Raw genomic sequence first — 19,007 nt, forward strand, 5'->3', positions numbered from 1 at the left:
GTGGGAAAACAAACTCAGAAGTGACTCAGCAGAGCAGGAGAAGCTCGAGATGCTGATTGGCCAGACTTCGGAGGAGACTTTGAATCTGCCAATCAGCGCGCAGGAAAGGTGTGCAGAAAAGCACACAAAGCAAAAGGCAGCCTGATTGGCTGCAGAAGGAAACAGGCGCGCAAAGGATCGGCATAAAAGGCAGACACATGAAGAGCAAGCTGCCGGAAACAACCAATCCTTCTTGCTCTCAGCCAATGAGGAAGAGTCTTTACCTGCATCAGAAGCCTTGCCTGTAGCCAGAGTGAAACCAGTGCCAGAGTCTTCTGCCTCCGTAAAATCACTTCCTGTACCAGCTGCTCCAGAGGATCCTTCTCCTGCTGTCCCTGTTGAGTTCAGACCTCATTGCCGCACTCCAGCATGATCCAGGTGTGCACCTGGTCTTGCTTCTGAGTCCCAGCCTTGCCTAGAATCTCCAGTCCAGTCTAGTCATGCTTCAAGCTCTCAGCCTTGCCCAGAATCTCCAGTCCAGTCTAGTAGTGCCTCAAGCCTTCAGCCTTGTCTAGGAACTTCAGTCCAGTCTAGTTGTGCCTCAAGCTCTCAGTCTTGCCTCAGGTTTCCAATCCAGTCTAGTCTTGCTTCTAGCTCGCAGCCTCACCTTGAGTCTCCAGTCCAGTTTAGCCCTGCCTCCAGTTCTCAGCCTTGCCTAGAGTATCCAGTCCAGTCCAGCCCAGCCTAGTCTCAAGAGTCAAGCCTTGCCCAGTGGTTCCAGTGCCATCTCGCCTAGTCTCCACATGTCGATCTGGTCCTATCGGTGCACCAGCTTACAGCTCCTTGCCTCCTGCCTTGCCATGCACTCTAGCTTCACCATGCCTGACAGACTTGATCAGAGAGTTAGCTGAATTCTGCCTCACTGTTCTGCCACAGTCTGACCCTGCACTCTAACCCTGTTCATCCATCACTGCCAGGGTGATCGTGATTGGAATTGCCAAATCGTTGTTGTAAATAAAGAGTTTTGACAAGAATTCTGTCTGGCCACCTCATAGTCCGAACAGAACAGCCCTATGTTTTTTATCACTATAGAGGAAATCACCTGAAAATTTTGACTGCAGTGTCAAAAATATGCCAATCACCTCTGTATGCCATCTTTGAATTCTGGAGAAACTTTGAAAGACTTGAGGAAGTATCAAGAACCCATTTAGAGATGAATGGTGTAGTGGGAGAGGTCCACATTCCTTAAAAGTTGAAATCTGCAACTCAGAAGATTTTTTTTTTTTACACTCAGCACTCTCTGCAGTAGCATCAATGGTGACATGGTTTAAGATGTGTGCAGTATTTAGGGATTTAAAAATTATTAAAAACTCCATGAATTGGACTTGATAGCAGATCCAGAGTAAATGTAATTCCTTAAGTTTTATTATAACATAGTTCTGTTGTGCTCATGTACACATCAGTGGTGGTCATATTTCTCAGTCCTAAATACTCTCCACTTATGTTTTATGTTAGGTGTTGCCAATTTCTGTATGTAATGACCACTGTCATCCTGGTCTCCATAAGAGAAAAAAGGAAGGGGAGCCATTTTGTTGCTATCATTGTGTACCATGTCCAGAAAGAAAGATTTCTACCCAGAAAGGTATGAGACAAGATTCCTTTTCAAAATATCAGCCCCAGATAAAATTTAGATGCCCTGGAAGGGAGAATGGGACTGTTCCCAGTGGCCCAGTACAAAGTACTGTGTGTTTTATGTGTCTAGTAGATGACCTTTAGTTAGACTTCCATCTAACCAATCTCACATAATTGCTGGGGTGATAAAAAAGGATAGAACCATATAAACCAGCTTGAATTTCTTTTAAAACAAATCGGGTAAAGAAGTGATATGAAAATGAAATGAAATGAAAATGGGGACAGCTCTTTGACTCTCCAATAAGAGATTAAAACCTCCATTTCCTTTCTAGATTGCCTCAGATTTCCTTCTCATCTAAAATCTATTTCTCCCTCCTATTTCCAGATATGGATTTCTGCACTGAATGTCAAGAAGATGAATATTCAAATTTTGAACAGAACCAGTGCATCCCAAAGCTTTTAAACTATCTCTCCTATGAAGAGCTGCTAGGGATCACTTTAATGGGGTCTTCTATTTCTTTTGCTCTGACAACAGTTTGGGTACTTAGAACTTTTTGGAAGCACCAGGACACTCCTATAGTCAGAGCAAACAACCGAAGCCTCACCTACACTCTTCTCTACTCTCTTTTCCTTTGCTTCCTCTGCTCTCTCCTCTTCATTGGAAAACCAGCACCTGTCACATGTCTTCTCCGACAAACAGCCTTTGGCATTGTCTTCTCTTTGGCCGTTTCCAGTGTTTTGGCTAAAACAATTACCGTCGTTCTGGCCTTTGTGGCTACCAAGCCTGGGTCCAAGATGAGGAAATGGGTAGGGAGAAGGTTAGGAGATACCATTGTCCTTTCCTGCTCCTCTATCCAAGTGTGCATTTGTTCTCTTTGGCTGTTTACGTCCCCACCATTCCCAGATAGGGATTTACACTCTCTCCATCAGGAAATCATCCTGGAATGTAATGAGGGCTCAGCTACCATGTTTTGCCTTGTCTTGGGCTACATGAGCTTCCTGGCCATGGTCAGCTTCTCTGTGGCTTTCTTTGCCAGGAAGCTACCTGACAGTTTCAATGAAGCCAAATTTATCACCTTCAGCATGTTGGTCTTTTGCAGTGTTTGGTTGTCTTTTGTTCCAATGTACCTGAGCGCCAAAGGAAAATATGTGGTGGCTGTGGAGGTCTTCTCTATCTTAACTTCGAGTGCTGGGTTGTTGAGTTGCATCTTTTTCCCTAAATGCTACCTAATTGTATTCAGGCCTGAACTGAATAACAAGGAGCAACTAATAAGGAGACAATGCTTGGTCATACAGTATAAGAAACAATTTATCTAGGAATCGTTACTTACATACATACATATATAACTAACCCGACTCCTAAAATACTAATAAATTAGATAGTTTGGTTGAAGCTAGTGAATGTTTGGACATATGGGACCATTGCCATTTTCCATTTCATATTTTGAGAAACAGTGTTCTACTGAGCACCCGATGAAGTCTACGTTAAGAGAAAAAACATTTCTCCAGATATCAACAACTTCAGCACCTGAGGTCCTATTATCTTTCACGTCACTATCATTATCTGCATGTCTCTCCCTTATTAACCTGCTAGCCTCATCTGATTATAAGATGTTACATACTGTTGAAGAAATCAGAAAAATGCTCATCCGCAAAACATCCTTGAACCTCAACATGATTGTTCCATTCTTATTACTGTGTCCAGTTGCTTTCAAGATAAAGTCCTTTTCCAGCAGGATTAAGACTCCTTCCACTGTATGCAAAATAAGTGATCCAGTCATGATTTTACATGAGTTCTACCAGCCAGGGAACTTTGCCATTGGAGAGGTTGTTTCCCAGGTCTTTTTTCTCCACTTGTCAACTGATTTCCTAGAAAAGCCTTCAGAGATTAGTATGAAAGAAGCCATGTAAGCATTTCTATCCCACCTTGAGCAAAAGAAAACTGGATGAGTTTGTGCAGGATCCTGATATCTGCCTTCTGAATGAGATTTTTCCTTATTATTGAATAATCACACCTGTTAGAGGAAATAGTTCCCATGTATGTGTATATCTCTAGGCGGGGCAGTCAAATAGGTAAATCATATATCTCAACTAGCTACAGCCTATCAGGAAGGGAGCTAGAGACTGAGGGAGCTGGATGGTTCAAAGCACGAAGAGAGTACATAGAAATTACCAATTCCACAAAAGGAGAGAAAGATATGGAAGAAACCTAGAAGACTTTTCTTACTTTCCTTGTAGAGCTCACTGCTCTTTGTGACCAGGAGTCTGTGAGGTGCTGGAGAATCAGTGCAAATCAAATCCCATTTCCAACATATTTGATTATTCATAAAATTACCTGCCATGGCTGGAGATCCTGAAGATTGAATTTTCTGCCATTCAAATTTCCCATGTGCTGTTGTTGGCCGAATTTCATGGCATGTAAAGCATGTGCCACAGCATACACAGCATTGTATACACTGTAACTATCACTGGTCATCCTCATTTCAAAAAAGGCCCCAGGAAGGCTCTCCAGTTTCTCCTTCCCTGTACAGACGGCCTCCGTTTCCTCATTCCCAGATGGATTTGGAAAGACACAGCCAAATGCTTGCTCCCACACATCTTTGAGAAAAACATCCTCTTTTGATGAGAAATGGTTCCTTGTCTGGAGAAAATGCTGGAATCCTGCAACTTCATTTGAGTAAGGTGCAAAGGTCAGAGCACCATGGAGGACTTGGATATCCAAGCTCCTCTGGTAAAAGAATGATGCAACACCCTTTTGGGAAGCCACAATCCACACCTTACCTTTTGGCGTTATAGAAACCAATTCCATTTCAGGTAGATGTAATAACCATCTGAAATGTAAAAGATAGTTATCACTGATTATGACAGCATTGGCTTTGCTGTTAATAAAACGATGAAAGGTCTCCACAAGGGATTTTAACCCATCAAAAACATTGGTGATATAAGTTCCTATGAACTCTTCCAATGAGGCGATGCAAATGCCATGGAGAGAAAACATTGAAAAGATTAGGTGCTCAAATTTTCCTCCAAGTCCTTTCACAAGTACCCCTATCCAAGTCCACCTGAAGTGCAATAGTAGTCGAATAATCCCCCTGTAATGATGTTCTTCACCTGGAACCATGCGGTAGTAGAAAGGGCTTTCATTTGGAAAAGAACCCGTTTGGAACTATGGAAATAAAAAATAGATAGGTATATAGAAAACCTAGAGAGAGGAAAAGCATGATTGACAAACAAAAATGTGTATCCTGTCTAAATTAAGACTTCTGAAATACCTCAGCATATGCCTTCACATAATTTCTGTGCACAAGATATTTATGAGACTGTGGTTGAACTAGATGATCTTTGTGTTCCCTTCCAGATCTACAATTTGATGAGTATCTGAATTCCTGTCCCCAGAATTTGCTTGAATAAAGATCCTGACATCTAAGCCTCTGTTTTGGCTTATTATTTATATACAATAGGTACTTACTTTGTCATTATTCATTCAGTCGCTTCCAACTCTTCATGTCTTCATGGACCAGCCCACGCCAGAGCTTCCTGTCGGTTGTCAATACCCCCAGCTCCCCCAGGGATACACAAAAATGTGTATCCTCTCTAAATTAAGAGTTCTGAAATACCTCAGCATATGCCTTCACATAATTTCTGTGCACAAGATACTTATGAGACTATGGTTGGACTAGATGATCTTTGTGTTCCCTTCCAGATCTACAATTCTATGATTACGTACCTGTTGGCAGAATTTGCTTCCATAAAGACCCTGACATCTGAGCCTCTGTTTTGGCTTATTACTTATATATGTAATTAGTTGCTTACATATTTAGAGAACTTTTACCTTGCCCCAGGTTCAACTGACTCTGGGCAGTATACAATTTGGAAAAATGAAGCAAAGCACAGTATCAATGAAATAATAAATACATAATACATTCTCAAATAAGAAGAAACTAGAATGTTTCATGAGAAGTTTATATTCATATTCTGAAGGATGTATTAGGAAACAACCCTCTCTTAATTACTCTACTGTACATTTTCAATAAGTTTTCCAACTGCCTTCCTAAAACAACTTTAAAATTTAAGTTTTGCTTTACACTCTTTCAGACATTTATGAACTGCTATTGCTTAGGTGTTTCTTGGTTTAGCAAGTTGAATTTGCCAGCTGTAGCACTGCATCTCCAAGGAGAAACCTATTGATTCCTCTTCTAGTAACGCTTCTTCTCAATTGGAGATGAGATATTGGGGGAATGGGAGAAAACATCGTGGAGGTCTTATTAGGGAAGGAAGGATTTTTCTGCTGCACTGTAAATGGAAATGAAGCTTTTGACCTGGCTCACATTGCATCTGCTGTAATGATTCCATACATTTCTAAATTCACAGATATTTGTCCTTTTATTATTATATATTGTTCATCAAGATTTATTGTTTGAAACCTTTCCAGTATGGATTCTTTCCTTGTTAATAGCTCACAACAACCTTCTCCCTGATTGACATGCACATTCCTTATTAATTTCCATCATTTTATGTTATGATATAGTCAATACATTTTCTTAAATATGCTCCATAGAGAAATGTACATGAAAGATCGTTATACCTTAAGGTCTTGCAATCCCCTACATCTCAAAAGACAAAGCCAACCCATCTTACCTGTGGAAGTTTGTAACTGTCTAAAATATCTACCAAATGGATTCCAGGATCAGTCCTGACAACCGATACAAGTTGGTTCAGGATGCCACACTTGTAATTGGGAATGAATCTGTTCTGACTGGAGAAAAGTTCCATTGTAGCATGATATGTGTATGGCCCACCATAGCTATCAGAGATTTTGAAGCCTAAGCTGATATTAGGTAGGAGCTGGAGATCTTCATTGATCTTCTTCACAGCAAATATCATGGCCAAGATATGCTGATAATACTTAATCAGGATTCTGCAAAGGGAAAGAGATGCTGTATCAAATGAAATTCTGCACCTGAAAAGGGCAATGAAAATAAATTCCATCAAGAAAATGTCTTAGAAGCCAATAAGCACTGTTTCGTCTCAGCTGATTAAGAGAATAAGCTCCATCAAAATAACAATGATGTAGAAGGTAATAGTCACTGTTTCATGTTAATTGATTTTTCTATTATTACTCAGTATCAATATTGTGGAATTATTTTTGTGGGGAATAATCACAGGTTTTTTTTTTCTCTATCTCTCTGCAATTTTTAGCAATTCTAATTATGTGCAGCTGACCAGAATAGTTCCCAGATATGTAACACGGACATTAGCATTGTACAGCTGGGAATTAATATTGGATTAATTACTTTTTTCTTACACTAGCGATGGTTTAATTTTAACTTAAATGACTGCAAAAAATGGCAAAACTGGGATACATTAAGAATTCTGTCTGACTTTTACAAGATATCTGTAGAAGACTGCAGATATATTGTTCAAGCACAAGCAATAGTGACTTTTAGAGCACCACAAATGATTCTATAGTAATGCATAAATTGTAGCTTTTTCTATTAGGTAATAAACAATTCAAAACTCTCTGAATATTGGAAACAAGCATTTAACCAAAATGCAAAGTGTTTTCCTTCCCTAACAACAGCTGTAAAAATTGGTGGTACTGCTGTCATATTTATGGCCTTGATAAGCTTCCTTGTAGGAACCTGTTGCGAAGGAGAAATTACAATTTTGATAATTGTAAGGGAAAGAGGAAATTGCAACCTTTAAGTTTCCATCCTTTCAGTGAAATAGTAATGGTGGAATGAGTCAATGAAGAATCATATAATGAAGGAAAACTTTTTGAGATGAGGGAAAGTTAGATGTGGCAAAGATGTCAAAGATTCTTTTAAAAAGTGCCATTCTGTACTGAATAACAGACAATGCAACAATATCTGCTGTTTCAACAGGGATTTTAGCACTCTGGCAGAACTGATATTTTATACCAGTGACCCCATGAAATAATTCTAAATTCTCCACTGGACCCAGTGAAATACATCTCCATGGTGCATTCTAATTTTTAGACAAAAGGAAGTTTCAGAAAGTGTGAGGGCATAAACATAGTACGTCTTTGCACTTCTTTGGAGCAAGGTGCATTTTACCCTTGCAGTTGCCATCACAGCTGCACTGAGGTCCTATGAAAAGTTCTTTTTGGCTTAATAAGATGATTGCCCATTACCAAGAGTGTGAATGCTTAATATTGTCAATGTTCATACAAACAGGATCTTAAAGCAGGAAGTGTAAATTGAGATCTCCATAATTCTTGACTTCCAGCTTCTTTTCTTTTAAATTGACAGATTGGTAATAATGTAATTGATTTGGGATATAATTATGTATGTTCTGATCTTGTAAAATATTCGAAGGTTTCACTGCAGAAATGAAGATATTGTGCTAAACTCTTGGTTCATGGTATTATCAACTTTTCAGGAAGCAAATAAAAATTAGTTCATAAAGAATTAGTGATTTTTTTTTCTTTTTATTAGTGAGTACAGAGGATAATCTTTCAAGGTCAGTTGGATTCAACAGTATAGGCAAATAACCCTCATGCAGAAGCTAACAAAAACAAAAAGGTAAAAGCTGAAGATGACTTTATGACTGTTTGATATAGATTTCTTGAATCTGCACAAGGTGGTCCTAATTTATATACTAGTCTTAATATGCATAGTAATCTATATCAGATTTAAAAATTGTTACTGTGCATTGTATTATTATATATCATTCTTTATTAACATATTTAGCATATTTGAAAGTTCTATTGTATAATAAAATTAACTCATTGTACTGTGTATGTATAAATATAGACAAAAATATAGAGCATCAGTTTAGAAAATTGGATCTATGGTTAAACAAATGTCCCGCTTGTGCAAAATAATAAAAAATAAAATAAAATAAAATAAAAAATGATACTTTTAAACATCTAAATACTCTTTGGAGTATTGGTCTGAGAAGGATTCTTTGTAGAGCATCCAGGTATGTGGTACACACATTCCATGATGCACAATATTCCTATTCTTCCTCTTATGAATATCATACAAATATTGTTGTTGTTTATTCATTCAGTCGCTTCCGACTCTTCATGACTTCATGGACCAGCCCATGCCAGAGCATCCTGTTGGTCGTCAACAGCCCCAGCTCCCCCAGGGACGAGTCCGTCACCTCTAGAATATCATCCATCCACCTTGCCCTTGGTCGGCCCCTCTTCCTTTTGCCCTCCACTCTTCCTAGCATCAGCATCTTCTCCAGGGTGTCCTGTCTTCTCATTGTGTGGCCAAAGTATTTCAGTTTTGCCTTGAATATCATTCCCTCAAGTGAGCAGTCTGGCTTTCTTTCCTGGAGGATGGACTGGTTTGATCTTCTTGCAGTCCAAGGCACTCTCGGAATTTTCCTCCAACACCACAGTTCAAAAGCATCTATCTTCCTTCTCTCAGCCTTCCTTATGGTCCAGCTCTCGCAGCCATGTTACTACGGGGAACACCATTGCTTTAACAATGCGGACCTTTGTTGTCAGTGTGATGTCTCTGCTCTTAACTATTTTATCGAGATTTGTCATTGCTCTTCTCCCAAGGATTAAGTGTCTTCTGATTTCCTGACTGCAGTCAGCATCTGCAGTAATCTTCGCACCTAGAAATACAAAGTCTTTCACTGCTTCTACATTTTCTCCCTCTATTTGCCAGTTATCGATCAAGCTGGTTGCCATAATCTTGGTTTTTTTGAGGTTTAGTTGCAAGCCAGCTTTTGCACTTTCTTCTTTCACCTTCATCATAAGGCTCCTCAGTTCCTCTTCACTTTCAGCCATCAAAGTGGTATCATCTGCGTATCTGAGACTGTCAATGTTTCTCCCAGCGATTTTAACCCCAGCCATGGATTCCTCAAGCCCAGCATGTTGCATGATGTGTTCTGCGTACAAGTTGAATAGGTAGGGTGAGAGTATACAGCCCTGCCATACTCCTTTCTCAATCTTAAACCAGTCTGTTGTTCCGTGGTCTGTTCTTACTGTTGCTACTTGGTCGTTATACAGATTCTTCAGGAGGCAGACAAGATGACTTGGTATCCACATACCGCTAAGAACTTGCCACAATTTGTTATGGTCCACACAGTCAAAGGCTTTAGAATAGTCAATAAAACAGAAATAGATGTTTTTCTGAAACTCCCTGGCTTTTTCCATTATCCAGCAGATATTGGCAATTTGGTTCCTAGTTCCTCTGCCTTTTCTAAACCCAGCTTGTACATCTGGCAATTCTCGCTCCATGAATTGCTGAAGTCTACCTTGCAGGACCTTGAGCATTACCTTACTGGCATGTGAAATGAGTGCCACTGTTCTATAGTCTGAACAGTCTTTAGTGTTTCCCTTTTTTGGAATGGGGATGTAAGTTGATTTTTTCCAATCTGATGGCCATTCCTGTGTTTTCCAAATTTGCTGGCATATAGCATGCATTACCTTGACAGGATCATCTTGCAAGATTTTGAACAGTTCAGCTGGGATGCCGTCATCTCCTGCTGCCTTGTTATTAGCAATGCTTCTTAAGGCCCATTCAACCTCACTCTTAAGAATGTCTGGCTCTAGCTCACTGACCACACCGTCAAAGCTATCCCCGATATTGTTATCCTTGCTATACAGATCTTCCGTATATTCTTGCCACCTTTTCTTGATCTCTTCTTCTTCTGTTAGGTCCTTGCCATCTTTGTTTTTGATCATACCCATTTTTGCCTGGAATTTACCTCCAATGTTTCTAATTTTCTGGAAGAGGTCTCTTGTCCTTCCTATTCTATTGTCTTCCACTTCCACGCATTGCTTGTTTAAAAATAATTCCTTATCTCTTCTGGCTAACCTCTGGAATTTTGCATTTAATTGGGCATATCTCCCCCTATCATTGTTGCCTTTTGCTTTCCTTCTTTCTTGGGCTACTTCTAGTGTCTCAGCAGACAGCCACTTTGCCTTCTTGGTTTTCTCTTTCTTTGGGATGTATTTTGTTGCCGCCTCCTGAACAATGTTGCGAACTTCTGTCCAGAGTTCTTCCAGGACCCTATCTACTAAGTCCAGTCCCTTAAATCGATTCTTTGCCTCCACTGCATATTCCTGAGGGTTATTAGTGAGCTCATATGTAGCTGATCTGTGGGTCTTCCCTAATCTCTTTAGTCTGATCCTAAATTGTGCAAGAAGAAGTTCATGATCAGAACCTCAGTCAGCTCCAGTTCTTGTTTTTACCGACTGTATAGATGACCACCACCTTTGGCTGCAAAGGATGTAGTCAATCTGATTTTGGTGTTGTCCATCTAGTGAAGTCCATGTATAAAGCCATCTCTTAGGTTGTTGGAAGAGAGTGTTCGTTATGCAGAGTGAGTTGTCTTGGCAAAATTCTATCAGCCTATGTCCTGCTTCGTTTTGTTCTCCCAGGCCATGCTTACCTGTAATTCCAGGTGTCATTTGACTGCCCACCTTAGCATTCCAGTCTCCTGTGATGAAAATAGCATCTCTTTTAGGAATGTTGTCTAGTAGGTGCTGCGGATCCTCATAGAACTGCTCTACTTCAGTTTCTTCAGCATCTGTGGTTGGGGCGTATATTTGGATCATTGTGATGTTATATGGCTTGCCCTGAATTCGAACTGAGATCATTCTATCATTTTTTGGATTGTATCCAAGCACTGCTTGAGCCACTTGACTATTAATTATGAAGGCTACTCCATTTCTTCTGTGGTCCTCTTGTCCACAGTAGTAGATCTGGTAGTCATTTGATGTGAAGTGGCCCATTCCAGTGCATTTCAGTTCGCTGATGCCCAAAATGTCTATCTTTAATCTTGACATCTCACCAATAACCACATCCAATTTGCCCTGGCTCATAGATCTTACATTCCAGGTTCCAATGATGTGTTGATCCTTAGAACATCGGATTCGCCGTTCACCACCAGCACCGTCGGCCGCTAACCGTCCTTTCGGCTTTGAGCTAGCTGCGTCATCACGTCTGGGGCTAGTTGAACTCATCCTCTGTTCCTCCCCAGTAGCATTTTGACCATCTTCCGACCTGGGGGTCTCATCTTCCGATGGTATACCGACATATCTCTGGTTGTACTGATCCATTTAGTTTTCACGGCAAGAATACTGGGGTGGGTTGCCATTACCTTCCCCAGGGATCGCATTTAGTCTGACCTCTCTGTCATGACCTTCCTGTCTTGGGTGGCCCTTCACGGTTTAGCTCATGGCATCATTGAGGTGCTCAAGCTCCAGCACCACGACAAGGTAACAATCCTTTGCTGAAGCATACAAATATACACACAACCATTTAATTAATACTAATCTGAATCATAGAGAAATGCACACAAGATAATATGGTCCCAACATCAGAAGCAAAGCCTCACACCCAGTTCTTTTTGCACTGCAGCCTATATGTATAATCTAGGAAGTAAAATGTACTGAGTATATAATCAATTTGCTATCAGATGCAAATTTACTGTATGTAGTTCGGCTGCAATCAACTGTAATAGGGTTAAGAATAAAGGAGATGTATATAAATTTATACTGTTACAATAACATATGTTATACACACACACACACACACACACACACAAATACATGCACTTGTATATCTCCATTTACTTTTTAAGCTTACTGCAACATATGCTTGGAAGCCCAATAATATATTTTTAAATACATTTAATGTCTCTGCTTTTCAGAAATTTTAATTCTTACATTGCTTACAATTGTTCCCACTTCTAGATAGATGCACATCCACTGAAAGAATAAGTCTTTTATATTCTTCTTATGTTAAATGATATAGAACTATCATTTAGATATCATCCTAGTCATTCAAGCAAAATCACCTACATTCAGAACCTACTTGGTTGAAAGTGCTGGGCCAGCTGATGGCTTCCTCATGAATGGTGAACATTTTGTCTTCAGCAGCCCAGGGATCCAGCTTCCCAACTTTCACACGATGGAAGGACTGGTTTGGGAATGTGACCCAGTTCTCAATAGCCAGTCCTGTAGCCAGTTCTCCATTTTGGTCAAAGAAATTTCATCCCCAACATTGTTAAATAAGAGTCTTTTCAAAAAGAAATGAAGCTGAATATAGAAAGAATATGCAAATATTTTGAAAAAGGGAGTACAATTAACATGTAGAACCAGTTGATACAGTATGGATACTTTAATTTAAAACTGTTCACATGCGTGCATATGTCTCCTAATTTTAATGTGCTGGTGTTCATTCAGATACTTTATATTCAATTTGGTTATCTGTCATTGTTGATTAAAATAATTATACAGCAGACTTCTTATTATAATGACATAAAAAAAATTCTAGCCCAATAAAACCATACATCTAAGAAATTTTAAAACTCAAAAATATAAAAAAGGCAAAAAAAATATTTAACATATAATGTTTTACTGTTTTTGCTTACTGGCTTGCTTTATTGCTTTAGAGATACAAAAATTAGGAAGCATCTAATCAGTCCAATTTTTGAACCAGCTTTTAAAATTAAACTGCTGTAGAAAACAGTAGGCAAAGATTGCCATTACTTTAGAAAATATCAGCATTGTCCAAATGCCTACTAGTGTAAGATACCTCCAGTAATTCTAGATTGAAATAGATCAACAGAGGGACTGAAAATGGTATCTTCAGTGTTCATTGATGCCTGCCTTAGAATGCAAACATAACAACATGACACTGATAGCCTTAAGGGGAGATTAGAACAAGATATGTTCTAATATGTTGTATAGTACCAGATACTAACAATTGTTGGTATATTGTTTTCTGCTACAGGAATTAAGTTGCTATGGTAACAAATCACTTTGACAGGGTGAGAAGGTCAGACTTTCTGTCCTCAGGTTTGGGTGTGAAAAGGATGACCATATAAGATAAAGCTGCTAATTGCCTGGGGGAGGGAATTTGTCTGGACTTGCCACAAGCAGTTTCAGTTTCCTTTTTGCTGCCTCTTTTCCAGTCCTGCTCTGCGAGTGTGCATGTATGAGCTTCTAAAGCTTTTGAGCTATCCAGGATTTCTGGATATGGAACCAGTTTATGTTTTATGCTTTCTGTAAATACACTTAATTTTATAAAAATGCCTGGTTTGTGGTTTTTCTGATCTCATGTGCCAAATGCTTTCCAGCACCCTGCAACAGGTTATCAGCCCAGACCAGAGAGATCAGCTCCACAACTCCTCAGCATTTTAAAGGAAGACAACAAAGACCTGTGAAGATTTTCTTTCTAGCCACTGCCAGTCTGCAGAACAAAGAAGCCAGCTGAGGTGACTTGCAAAAGTAGGAAGAAGCCATGGCTGCCTCCCAGCCCTCAGCGATGCCTCTCGAGCATCTATCAGAGACCAACTACCTGAATTGGGCCCTGAAGATTGAGATGTGTCTTCACAGAGAGAATGTTTGGATGCCAATTGGTAAGGAAACCCCCCAAAATCCCAATGCTAAATGGCTTAGAACAGGCTACAGCCACCATTATCCTGGGAGCTGAGGACAATCAGCTAGTGCACATGCATGGCATGCAGTCTGCAAAGCAACTTTGGGATGCTTTGAGAGACTTGTATGTGAAGGCAACAGCAGGGAGTAAAGTTACCATGACAAAAAAGCTGTACAAAGCCTACTTAGCAGAGGGAGATAGCCTTCCTGAGCACCTGCATCATATTCAGCAGCTGTTTGTTGAGTTGCAGGAGAGAGGAATAGAATTTGCACCTTTCACAAAATCCTATATCCTTCTATCCTCATTGAATGAAATGTGGGACACACTACTTTGTACCCTAGAAGCTATGTCTGAGGTGGACCTCACACTATCTTATGTAACACAGCACTTACACACTGAATGGGAGAAGAGAGAGGAAAGATCCCCCACTCCCCATCTCTCCTGGAAAGCTACAGCACCAGAAAGCAAGCAAAAGGAAGGGAAATGAAGCTGAAGCAACAACACTAGCCAGCCAGCAATCTTCAATTGTGGTTCAGCTAGACATCTGCAGAAAGACTGTGCCTTGAAACCCAAAAGTAGAAAGACAGAGAAGAGCAAAAGGGCAACACAGAAGAAGGCTCTTCAGACAACCCACATTGCACAGGTTTCTGAGAATTGAAAAGAGTTTATTTATTTATTATTATTCAAATTTAATTACCTCCCATCTCCCCCAAAAGAGGAACTTATTTACTTATCAGTAAATAAGTTTATTTACTTATCTGCTAAGTAAGTGGCCAATTGGTGTCTAATGTTTCTTTGATAAAACTTTCCTTTTTTTAATAAAATAATTTTCTCCTGACTACTTAGCCTTGCAGACTGTTAATGCTTTTCTTCCTAACTCACAGGTTGTTTCCTCCAAATGACAATCACTCACTATTTCTAGCATTCATCTCTACTCATGGAACATTGTGGGCTGTACCTTCAAAACTTTATATATTTCATTTTCAAATGAGGAAGCAAAACTTGGAATTCTTTCTTTCATCCATCCCCAGCATTTTATCTGCTTTCATTCCATTTTCTCTTTTTTAATTGTGAGGGGATGAATCATATTATTTGAATTGCAGACAGGATGAATCATATTATTTGAATTGCAGACAGGTTGGTTTCCCTATCTTAGTCTTCTTATGACAAATGGCTTGTATTTGAGCCAGGCCATTACAATGGAAGCACCACCTCCCCCTGCACAGGGTTTTGCAAGCTGAACCTGGAGTGTTTCGATTGTTCTCTCTCATCAATCAAAGTCTTGCTGGTGGTTTATTACAAAATTGAGGTCTGTCCCTTCTCTCATGTTTAATGTATGAACTACAGTCTCATAACTTTCTGATGTTTTTTTTTTTTAGAAGCAGGACAGTAACTATTCATGTTTATATTCTTATATCTGCCCTTCAAGATGCCTTCTCCTTTCTTGCATTTCATTCATATGCTGATTCAGTACTTCTTCTTTCTTGGTCTCTTGTACTGTAATTGCTTAAAAGGATACTGTTTTGAAGTGGTCATTCTTTTCTCAGAGCAATGTGAAAGAGTTTTCCAAATATGTTTGGCATGCTCAAAATCTCAAAACTAAATCATCCCCAGAATGATTCCTGCTCTCCATTTGTCTCTCACTGTCCCACAGATTCACTTTACTCACATCTCTTAACCATAACATCTGACATTAGTAACATACAAGATTATATGATTCTTCCCTGTATCCATGGCCTTTTTTCCCCAAATATCCTTGGTTTGATACCCAACCCACAGAAAACCAAATATTGACTCATGCACCCTGGGCATATCATTCCTGCTGCTCTGTCATTTGTAGTATCTATACTTACTTGATGCTGCCCTGAGTTCATGGACATTCCTTTGCCTAGCCTAAAGGCAGTCCCTTCTGCCCCAGAAACATTTTCATTTTGAAAATCCAGGGGAACGTCTGGTCTTTCCAGCCTATCCATAGATGGAAGCTTTTCTCACACAATTAACCATTTTTCTCTGTTCTCTTTCTCATCTTTTCTTCAGTTGCTCAGGATGATTTACCATTCTGTCTTTCAGAAAATTGTGAAAAATTTTGTGAAGATTGTAGCACCTGAAAAGGAACCTATCCTGACAGTTTAATGTTAGCTAGAAATTAACAGAGAAAAATCACTCAGATACAACAATTTAGGGTTTAAAAGGTGATACCACATATTTAAAGCTACTTATGGCTTTAAGGATGATAACTAACATTTTCTTTTTCAGCTGGAAGCCTTTGGAGGGCTGCCTGGGTAAATCTACCTAGAAATTAACTGAGAAAAATCACTCACATACCACATCATCAGTGTGAGCAAGTTTGGGGTTTGCTCCCTGTATATATACAGTAGCTTAGCCTGCCAGCATTGGTTGTGGTGTGATTTTCTCCGTGGTAGTTCTTGATTAGTGTATTGTTTTCTGCCTGATTTTTTTTCTCTGGTGGTAATCCCTGCATTTCTGGGCATTGGCTGCTGGTGAGGATGAGTTCTGTTCTATTTGTTTCCCTCTTAGCTTTTCTACTCTCTCTTTGGAATGGTCTGTAAATATGGTTTATCTCTAGGTGTCTGTTGATAGCTGATTTGTCTGAATGCCAAGCTTCAAGGAATTAACAAAGCCCACACTCACTTGCACTGATGCTGTTACCTAGTTGGCTAATGAAACGTCTGCACAAAAACAGCCAAGCTCAGAGAGCACCAAGGCCTGCACAGTTCAACCTTGATATGAATATATTCCCTTCCATTGGAATGTCCTGAGCGTACATTGTGGTGAAACTGTGGTCAGGCTGTGAAGTCTTCCCTGGAGCTTGTGTGGGATCAACACAGGACACAAAGCAAAAATAATTGAGGCTGACTGCAGTATGTATTGATTCGGTTGTTACACTGCGCACTGAAGAGGAAATTCCCCAAAGGAGGGTGGGTGTTTTCCCTGCCAACAAAAGGAATACACTAACATTATATACATTTCTGAAAAGGGGAAGGGAAAAGTGACACATGCATACTAATGAGCAGTAGATCTCTTGGGTTGCTTCTTACCCCCTCTGCTAACTATTTCAAAGAAAGCAATTGTCTTAATGAAGAAAACAATCATGTCACTGGGAAGCGGAAGGCAGTAATGTAGGGGTGCAAGATGCAGGAAGGAGGATTCATTCTTCTGGGGCATCAGGCATGGGTTGTCATGGGAATGGATAGATAAACTTGCCATAAGTTGAACTGAAAAGCTAGTTTCAATCCTAAAGCACATTTCTTATGTTTCTTTTTATATATATAAGAATTTTATTAAGATTCAAGCAAAGAGAAAAGTTACAAAACAAAAAAACAAAAAAAGAGAAAAAAAACTAAAAAGGTGTGAAAAACACTAGAGAATTTTTTTTCAAACTTGCAGAAGGATGTGACTTCCAACTTTTAACAGCAAGAATATACAAAAATTTTCCATAATCATTCCCTTACTCTATATTAAACTAAAACCACAATATTTCTATAAATCATTCCACATTTTTAAATTATAAAACCACTGAGTACAGTTACTCCCTCCCCTTCTATTAAAAGAAAAAAATAAGAAAAATTGATATAAACCTCCTAAACAATTTATCCCTCCCCAAAGATAACATCTATTTAATTATTCCCTTCCTACCACTATTCTTCTCATTTATTATTAAACTTTTAGTCTATTATTAAAACTGTTGTATTATTTAGTATAATGTCTGCCTTTATACTAAAGTATACAACAGTTTTAATAATTTGAATCTTAATAAAACCAAAAAAGAAAAGCTCCCTCTTCAAAACAAACTAAATAGTGGATGATTGGTGAAGAGATCCTATAATTATTTGAAGCTAGAATACTTGCTACAATTTTCTGTTCAACACATACATCACAAAATAACCCAGAAGCTACAAATATAAAGAATGAAATTAATGGAAATTTAAAAGAAGGAATGGTGCATGAGACTAAAAATGGAAATAGGAGTGTTTGTCTTTGTACTATTAATAATTTCTCTCTCTTAATTGTTCCCTGTTGGTTATCTCAGACCTAAAAAAGAGAATTCCAAAAAGTGATCCATGTTGGGCATTCTTTCCCAAATTGAATCATCATTCTTTAAGCAACTTGAATCAAATCTATTTTTCTTCCAAATCCAAGCTAGAAATATGACCTCTTCATTTCTCACACTTTCAATTTTAATGAACTGAGGACTAATTTGCTCCTATACTGAAAAACTCTCCTGTGCCTTTCAAAAATCAGTGATTAAATTTATTATAAAAGAAGGGGTAAGAAGTAAATAAGGAGATTTCATTGTCTATTACCGTTTCTCTTTATTAGTTGCTCCTTGTTGTTTAGGTCTGGCCTAAGAATAATTATATAACATTTGGGGAAATATATGCAGCCCAGCAACCCAGCACTAGAGGCTAAAATGGAGAAAACCTCCACAGCCACCATGTATTTCCCTTTGGTGCTAAGGTAGGAGGGAACAAAGGAGAGCCACACACTGCAAAAGATCAGCATGCTGAATGTGAGACATTTGGCCTCATTGAAACTGCTGGGAAGCTTCCTGGAGAAAAAAGCTACTGTGAAACTGGCAGCCGCCAGAAAGCCCATGTAGCCCAGGACACAGTAGAACATGGTAGCGGAGCCTTCGTTGCACTGCAGGATGATTACCTCAATTTCTGAATCGCTGTCAGTATCAGGGAAAGGTGGAAATGTGAACAACCAGACTGTGCAGATGCTTGCCTGAATCAGGGAACAAAAAAAAACAATGGAAGTGGCCAGTCCTCTTCCCACCCATTTCCTCATCCTGGATCCTGGCTTGGTGGCCATGAAAGCCAGAACCACAGTGATGGTTTTTGCCAGCACAGAAGACACAGCCACGGAGAAGATGATGCCAAAGCTAATTTGTCGGAAGAGACATATTATATTGCCAGGTGCAACCAGGAACTGCAGTGAGCAAAGGAAGCAGAGGAGGAGGGAAATAAGTAGAAGATAGGTGAGATTTCTGTTATT

At 39.3% G+C, this 19,007-nt stretch overlaps 1 protein-coding gene across 1 annotated transcript in view; it reads left to right on the top strand.

Moving 5' to 3' along the window:
• The window catches only part of LOC134496700 (vomeronasal type-2 receptor 26-like), a 29,465-nt gene extending 26,537 nt beyond the window's left edge, over nt 1-2,928 (top strand). Inside the window, exons 8-9 of the mRNA XM_063302409.1 lie at nt 1,495-1,621; nt 1,997-2,928. Coding sequence (XP_063158479.1) covers nt 1,495-1,621; nt 1,997-2,928 — 1,059 coding nt within the window. The remainder of the gene's footprint in view (nt 1-1,494; nt 1,622-1,996) is intronic.
• Nucleotides 2,929-19,007: the final 16,079 nt, after the last annotated feature.

The sequence above is a fragment of the Candoia aspera genome, chromosome 4, assembly GCF_035149785.1.
Source record: "Candoia aspera isolate rCanAsp1 chromosome 4, rCanAsp1.hap2, whole genome shotgun sequence".
NCBI lineage: Eukaryota > Metazoa > Chordata > Lepidosauria > Squamata > Boidae > Candoia > Candoia aspera.